The sequence below is a fragment of the Maniola jurtina genome, chromosome 3 (genome assembly GCF_905333055.1).
Source record: "Maniola jurtina chromosome 3, ilManJurt1.1, whole genome shotgun sequence".
NCBI classification, from domain to species: domain Eukaryota; kingdom Metazoa; phylum Arthropoda; class Insecta; order Lepidoptera; family Nymphalidae; genus Maniola; species Maniola jurtina.
Window position 1 is genome coordinate 5,021,056 of NC_060031.1, and position 8,958 is coordinate 5,030,013.

An 8,958-nucleotide genomic window follows, 5' to 3' on the forward strand; every position below is an offset into this window, starting at 1 on the left:
CCACAACTTGCACTATTGTCGTACCCACTCCTGGCACAAGCTTTACGCTTAATTGGAGGGGAAAAGGGAGTATTAGTCATGAGTAGCATGGCTAATATTCTTTTTTTTTTAAAAAGAAAGTAGGCAAAACAGGATGTGGTGGCGCACTCACTATACGTAGGCAATTCAAGTCACAAAATAAAAAATAATATGAGTAATGAGTATATTATGAAAAGTTTAAAAGTTAAGCGTAACACACAGTGAGTACTGAGTAACTCAGATTACTCACGTATTGCATAAGCTCTTGATCGCGATTATAAAAGCAGTCACGTTGCGAAGAAATAGACTGGGGAGAAAACCGCGAAGTGCTCATGTGTTATCTCGAACAATAATCCTTTCTACGGCTTTCATAAGCGGGCTAGATTTTTGGCTTGATAAAATAATGTAAGTATAACCCTTAAGTTGCACACATGTGTAGCTCGTCAGTCAGTTATGGTTGTTTTTATTGCTACGCTCTATAGATGGAGTATGCAACTATTCAGGCTGAACTTTCAGCAAGATGCAATTTTCATAGTCCGATTAGGGACCATTTTGACTCAAGCTCAAGTAAATATATAATAAGATCTGGTCCAAATCAGGTTTCAATGGTCCACCGATGGACATTGATCTTTTATAAGAATATCATCAATTTACGGTCTTGTGCCGCATCCAGTGGCTCCCTGCGACTCTTTTGGTATCAGTTGTGCGCCTTGGAGGCCTTTTTTTCGCGAGGAAATTCTTATGGAGGGAATAATCAAAGATCTCCTGTGGGATTTAATCCTTAATCTACGCGGGCGAAGTAGCGGGCAGCATCTACTTGGTACAAAGATAGAATTCAAAGAGTTCCCACGAGTTTCTTAAGCAGCTATCCGCGCGGACGAAGTTGCCGGCATCATTGCGCATGAAAATAAACTACATAGCGTAAAAATACGCGTTCTACTCATTCAAATATCTATGTTGTAGCCTGTTCTATAATAACATCTGAGGAAAGCCGGATTTAATTCGGTACGGAAATAAAATTAGCCAGCCCGAAGTGTCAACAGACGGATTGGGAGCAACGCCCGGCATCACAACAAAACTTTTTTATTTTGTACCTAGGCTTATGCGCTAAATTTACGTTTATTAATAATCCTTTAGAAATCCCTTCTTTTCCCTAGATGAATTATGCTTATCTCCGGGATGGCCAGCTATTGCTGGGGCAAACGTTGTAATCAATCGAATTCTTACCTGAAGCGTAAAGAGATTAAGAGATAATCAAGCCTCAACTAAACCCCCTTACTTTTACCACAGAATACATAATCGGATTCTTTTATGGAGACATAACAGGCCGTTAGCACGAGTACCGATAAAATCGAGAATCGACACATTGATCGATAGCTATCACCGTTCTCGGCCTCGTGGCGTCAGATCGAGATAAACCATACCTGCGTCTCAGCTTCTTTGTGATCAATCTTGCTTTGAACATGACTATACATTAAGAACACATTTAGGGCATGAGTTATTTCCATGTTCTTTCCTTCAAAAGCTGTGATTATACAAGTACGTATGGTGAAATCTTAGCGGAAACGTTTGATTCTGAAAATACTTGCGAACTGTAAATTAAGGAATAATGTATATTTTGTGCCTAAAATCAAATCACAAATAATAATTATCAACCCATCTGCCAGCATCAGCCCATACACAATACGTTACATGCTAGGCACTTCATTATTCACTTATCGACAGACTTGCACACTTTTTGAGAACATCTCTTAGGCATGCAGGTTTCCTTACGATATTTTCCTTCACCGTTAAGGCTAGGGATATTTTATTTCAAATATCACAAAAAATGTTGGGAAAGAAAAAGCATTTTAGTTTATTTATTTAGATACTTACTTATTTTACAAATACCAAAAGAAAATCGCAACTGACGGCCGTATTCACAATCATTATTACTATGAGGTCTCACAGTATGCTCGAACGCATAGTAGGTATAGTTTCCACCAATCACGTCATTGTAAATTGACGTGATACAGTAATCTGATTGGTGGAACCTACACTATGCGTTTGAGCACACTGTGAGACCTCATAGTAGCGTTTGTGAATACGGGTGTTAGGCACGAATCCGATTTGATCGATTTGTTCAAGTTGCTACAAGATTAGATTTCGATAGATATATCTAAATTTCACCGGATTCCATGCGACATACTGGTTTACCTTCTACAAAAAAAATTAAGACACAAGGCACACTAGCAGAGCCGGGTTGTACTTAGCACCTTTCTTGATTGCATTTAAAACTAAGCTTTATTTACTTAGCTTTGGGATAAAGGCGGCGCGCGTATTTCATGTTTTGTTTTCAGTACACCAACGTTATGTAAAAGTACCTATATCAAGCTATACCTATAGATAATTATCAATAAGACTGGATTCAACTACACTCTGCCTATTTGCGCTGGTTTTAAGTAAGTACCTAGGTACTCTATTTAAATATTACATAACAAAATGGCCGTTACTAAACGCTGTTCTAGAAACAGATCGATTTAATTAGTACAATCGACTCTTTTAGACAAAGGAAAAGGCTTTACCTATTACTGAACAGATAGCCTTAGCCTACTATGTAAATAACGGGTAATCTGTATGTCATCAAACAATCGATAGGATCTGGTTATTTATCGTCGAACTATTCTAATTAAAGGCTCGAACGTTCCACAATCCGTTCTGCCGTCCTTTAACTAAAAAGCCGTTTTAACAAAAAACTATTTTTTTAGTTTTCACCAAGATACGTTGAAATTTTCAAAAACTAATGCTTCTGAAAAAACTCTACGTATACCTTTGCTATCATTCCTTTTTTAAAACAACACACTAGTTTAGTTTACAATTACGTTAGTTTTTAAAATTCCTCAGTTTTTGGCGTTAATTCAAAAAATATTTTTTGCACTTAAGGGTTTTGCGGTAATGGTAACGACTTACTCTCATTTAGATTTTCGATGCTTACTGAATTGTAATGAATCAGGGCTAAACAAACCAGGAATTACTTATGGGGTACTAAACCGTCCAATATTCTTCGTTACTGAATAAATCACAGTAGGTATTAAGTTTCATAATGGGTTTATTATTAATCCCGTGCGTTCTACACTTTTCCAGTGTCAGTATAAAATAACAGTTTATCTTAGCAAAAGAACCGGGGTTTACCAATTTGATATTTAGAGTAACACTTTGCTAACTATCTGTATCTACACAGTTTCCATGTATCAACATCGTTATCAGCGAGATAAAAACATCGATCTTCAGATAATATGTGATTTTGTAAGAAGTATGATCATTTTATAAAAAATAGTCTATAACATAGCACAGCTGTTGAGCAGTTCCTTTTCTTAACTAGGTATTGTGACTCATTGCCCCTTCTAGCTTTCTCATTTTATCTTCTCTTAAAATAGACAGAAATATCTCAGTTTATTCCCCTATTTTACTTTTTTATTTTCCTTATATTCTAATTCCTGTTTGTCTTCATAGGTTGTTTCATCCATCTTACATAAATTTCAGAGACCATCTTACATAAATTTTTGTCCACCCCTCTTGACCAGAATCCTGCCCTTCTCCAAACATGGTCATTGTTAAAAAAATTATGTATCTTTATTACCCAGAAGATAAAGTCAATTTTTTTTCATTAGTCTACATTCTCCACAACAGGGAACCTGAATTGCAAAATCCCATCGCACAGCTGTTGAGATGTTACTTTTCTTAATTTGTACTTATCTATCTATAAATCCTGTCCATCAACGCCTTTAGAGGCTTATTTTCGAACGTTTATCAGGCTTTTATCTTTATAATATACTTATCTATTATTGTTTCTTTTGTCCACAGTAACACCAAAGATGCATATTGAAGTACAAGTGGCGCTAAACTTCGTCATATCGTATCTATATAACAAGCTGCCAAGGCGGCGGGTGAACATCTTCGGGGAAGAACTGGAGAAGGCGTTAAAAGACAAATTCCGGGGTCACTGGTACCCCGACCGGCCGTGCCGAGGGTCGGCGTTCAGGTGTCTGAAGACGGGCGGTCCTTTAGACCCGGTTTTGGAACGCGCGGCGCGGGAATCCGGTGTACCTGTACGAGATGTCCTTGAACACCTTCCACGGGATCTCGCTGTGTGGGTTGATCCAGGTAATTATTTAGTTTTACAATATTTTATCTAGTTTGATCCCTGTAGAGCGTTACATAATCGAACTGTGATCGTGAACTGGCAACATGTCCTATTTCAAATTGATGATTTCAATTTATAGTATTTCGTACTCTGCAGTATCACAGTTTAAGGCTCTAGCTTGGAGCCAAACTTAAAAAAGCACCTGCACTAAAGAGACTAATACAATTGCGCTGAGCCTTCAGCTTCAGGATTACCTATAAAATGACACGCATCAATAGTAAACCTTAGTGGTTTTTTTGTTGTGTTAAAAGCAGACTTCTCAAACATTCATCCATGCCTTATTAAAATACCCAACTATAGCATTGCGAAACCAATAGTGGATTCATTTGAATATATATTCATAAGTTCAATTTAAATAAAAAATAGATTCTATTCTAGGTATACCTACTTTACCTAACTAGTTAGGCATGGTATAGATATACTTTATCAGCGGCGATAGAACACGGACTCAACCGGTCGGTTTCCAGTTCAGTCCTTGTCGCTGACATTGTGTAAATTAGCGTCTTCCTATCAAACCGGCAATCACTCGCTAAACACACGTGACATGGCGATTTTACTTACAATATTGTGACCTTTGGTTATTACTAGTAGCATTATATTTTGTACATAGGAAAAAGAAAAGTCTACCTAAAGGAATTTTTTATTTTCAATAAAACATAACCCAGCTAAGGTTCTCTTTCGATTTAGGTACAAGTTAGGTATAAGTAGAGGTTCTGAGACCGATTACAAAAATAATTCAATTTGGAAAAAACCAAGTGATACCTATTTGGTTGCTTACAACTCTGAAAAGTTAGAAGTACTTTCCCGGGATCGAGTCCCGGACCTCCCAAATAGGAGGTCGACGTCTTAAGCATATCACCGCTTAATATAAGCTACCCGTCGCTTGCACACCAGAGGTACCTACTGGTACCATAAGGACGATTACGCACTGCATCCGATCCGAATCCGTGAAAATACGTCATAGAACTATTTATATGGTAACTTACGCACTAGCTCCGACTTTCGTCATCTCAGTTCTCTCCGTCATCCGTGAGAATATCTCGGATATGGCTCGAATTTAAATCGGACGTATGACGTAGATATGTCAAAGTGGTTCACTGAATTAGCTTGGATTTAAATCAGAGATCGGATTAGTGCGTATCGAGTTCGATTCGAGTTTTTTATTATATTGTACCTACTTAAAAGTTACTTATAGGATTTGCCTAGTTGACCTTTTCTTGAGATCTAAATTGATGTGTATAATTTGTTTTTTGCAGGAGAGGTGTCATACCGCATCGGAGAGAAGGGCGCAGTGAAGGTTCTTTTCAGCAGCGACGAACGCGCCGCGGACGAAAGGACCGATCGAGAGGTAAAGGCCTTTTGATTCATTTACATTACAGAGACTAGTGAATACTCAAAGGCCCCGCGATGTACTCGGCGTGACCGTCTTGCCGACTTTTGTGCGGTTTCATACAAAATAATGATCTTTGGACCGTTTATACATCCTCGCCAAACTCATTGGGCTAATGTGTACTAGAGCCATATAATGTAAGCTGCAGCCCAGTTGGCAGCGGGCGCGTGTAGCGGGACGAAGAGCAGGTCCTCTTACTCATTTTGCCATTTGCAAACTGCTCTTGTCTTCTTTGCAAATTCATAGAAATATCAAGCGGCACGCCTGAGCCCCCCTGCTGCCCGCACCCGCTATTTCAGCTCTATTTTTAAGAGGAATACAGGTTTTTTAATCTAAATTAGGTATCCTACCTATTAGACCAGCTAGAAATGTAAGGGATTTCAGTACATGCACATGACAATTATTTTATTTATTAGTCTCCTCGGCGTTTGGGCCGCGTAGATAATGGCACTCTCCTAACATTTTCATACGACACATTCGAATATGAAGTGCACGTTTTTCCGCTCGTCTGGCATTAGTCAGTCAGGGTTTTGTAATCTCATAGATTTATCATATTCCTACTGAGTAATTCAGTGAGTAGAAGGTAGGTACTTAGGTAGCGCATCGAATTACTTATCTGAATATTAGCTTATCTCAATTTCGTCTGGTTTTGCCTATTGAACGCTCTATACTCTAAACCTTTATTAAATTAGAATTATGTACTGGTAAATGGTTGATTGAAGGAATGATTGAATATGAATCTTTTACTAGACGCCCCAAATACCAAAGAATCGGAAAGTTATAGACGGCTTTTCAAAGGCAAATGTTCAAAGCCAGCAAGTCAGCAATGCAACAAGAGGGGTGGCTCTAAAATCAATGGTAACAAGTGAGTGTTTGTCGACAGGTGACCCGCGCCTTCAACCCGGAGGCGCAGTGCTTCCGGCCCGTGGAGCCGGCGGCCGCGCCGTCGCCGCCCGCGCCCGCCGCCTTCTCGCCGGGCCCGCCGTTCCGCGCGCAGCCGCTCACCTTCACCACGGCCACGTTCGCGCAGACCAAGTTCGGCAGCACCAAGCTCAAGACGAGCAGCAAGCGCGCCAACCGCATGTCGCCCACCGAGTTCAGCAACTACATCAAGCAGCGCGCCGTGCAGCAGCAGCTGGCGGCGCGCGCGCTGTCGCCGGCCACCGACCCCGCCGCCTACTTCCTGGCGCGGCGCGAGGCGCCCGGCGCGCCGCCCGCGCACCTGCTGCTCGCCAACTGAGCCGCGCCGGCCCGCGCGGTCCGCTCATAGAGTCTTTACTTTTTTACGAGAGACGCGCGCCGCGATTTATTTTTTTATTTTCCGCGGGGGCGTCCCGCGCCGCCCGCCGCTTGTGATATCCGTACGATTTTCCATAACTTTTTGTATTCTCGTTCGTTACGTCGATGTGTAAATTTATCGATAGGAGCGACGATCGGCCGAGCGACTCGCCGGCGATTTATTTTCGTACTATTTAAAGCCGAGTCGAGTTTTAGATGTCTTCGTTCGATATCGATATAATATTCGTAGTTTAAGGGAGCGAAGGGCCGAGAGGCCGCGTGCGCTTACGACGACGTACCTTCTAGAGCGAGCCTGTATACATACGTCCTCCGATCTAAATAAATACTAATATTTAAATATGTATACATTATAATATATATTCGTACGCAAATTGTCTAATTTTTCACGTGGATACGAAAGGCCAATAGAGAAATTATACGTATTTTTAATATTGAAAATGAAATTCATACTATCTAAGTAAATAGCGTACTGGTATGTATTATACGCGAGTAATAAATGTTTGCATATCCGGTCGGACGCGGTCGGACGGCGCGGCGGCCGCCCGAAGGCGTCGGAGATCTCACCTAGTGTAATCATCACTTGTACGATTGTACCCTTATAATAATTATGATATACATACAATATTATAGGATTAGCTACGTTTCAATCTAACAGTATTTTTTTAAGAAGATATTAGTCCTCGTGTACATTGCCTGCCGACCGCGCCGCGGCGGCTGGCCTTAGTCTGTATGGTATATTTATATAATAATATTGTTATAAAAGACATGGATATGGATAAATGATAGAAAAAATATTTCTCAATTCATAATCTAACGGGTGCATGCAAATTCATGGAAAATAAAGTTCTATGTGTTATTTATCTTTTTTATATTTCACTCGGCGATCGAGTTCAGTGTTTCAATCGAGGTCGATGTTAGCGATAGGTAATTGCTTAGGTACGCGATACGCGCGATGCGGGTAGTCAGCTTGTCGTCGGTTGCGAGTTGCCGCCGTCGCGTCGGTGTCCAGTGACGTCACACGTCAGTCGCCAATGTGGATCCACACTGAGTGCACGTCTAGGCAAAATTACATACATTTGATACGTTTATAAAACTGTAAAATTCGCTTCAAAATTATTAGATTATAAATATTAAATTAAGTTCGAGGCACACCGTATGGATTCACGTTAGATTAGATGCACAACGATGACAAGTTGTATACGGAGTTGTGCAACTATTTTTTTACTATTTTTATATTTTGATTTAGATTAAGTCTAGTTGTATGATTTCAGTACCTTTAATGATATGTACTTTATTAATGTCCTATTCTTATTAAATTACGTAACGTAATTGTAGGAACTCGATTGAAAAACTGGCCAAAACGCTCCAGTATTTTGTAGATAAAATCTATAATGTAAGTTTAATATAATACAACTAGTGTAATGAGATTTTTTATTAATAAAGATACTTTTTATTTTTCTTTCTTTTGTAAGATATATTCGATGGAAGTGTTAAAGATAGTAATATATTTGCATAATAATATAGTTAAAGCGGTTCTCCTGTCCGCTAATATAATTAGTCAATAATAATTTTTCATATTGTTGTACGACTTTTTAAGTTTATATTAAAATGTTTTGTGCAATCTACACGAGTGTTTATACTAATTCATCTACCCTACATCCCCACGAGATATTGAAAAATCTAGTAGGTACTCATTAGGCATTGCCTTAAACGCGCGTTAGTGACGTTCTACGAACATGGTCCATTACCATAGTCATTGAACCAGGACTATGGTAAAGGTCCAATCACTTGAGAAATCTTTGGCCGGCCGGCAATTGCTTTATTATAAGCCTGAACTGTAAACAAAAATCGTGTTCTCGATATCAAGTTCGCAATTTTTCGGAATGCCTCGTGGTATTATTATACCCTGTACTACTACAAGTTGTACACGGTGTACTTGTTGTACCCCGACATACTATTACAAGTACCCGGCAGGAAATATTGTACATCGACCTTTAGAGAGAGAGCGTTCTCTGTCGTAGAGAACGTCAAAACGTCACATAGGTATGAGTGACAGAGACAACGCTCT

General features: G+C 39.7%; 1 protein-coding gene across 1 annotated transcript in view; it reads left to right on the plus strand.

The window, feature by feature from the left end:
- LOC123878802 (protein Tob1) overlaps nucleotides 1–8,515 on the plus strand; it is a 67,676-nt gene extending 59,161 nt beyond the window's left edge. The window contains exons 2-4 of the mRNA XM_045926135.1: nucleotides 3,862–4,161; nucleotides 5,458–5,549; nucleotides 6,475–8,515. Coding sequence (XP_045782091.1) covers nucleotides 3,873–4,161; nucleotides 5,458–5,549; nucleotides 6,475–6,831 — 738 coding nt within the window. The 5' untranslated portion in view covers nucleotides 3,862–3,872 and the 3' untranslated portion in view covers nucleotides 6,832–8,515. The remainder of the gene's footprint in view (nucleotides 1–3,861; nucleotides 4,162–5,457; nucleotides 5,550–6,474) is intronic.
- The last annotated feature ends 443 nt before the right edge of the window (nucleotides 8,516–8,958 follow it).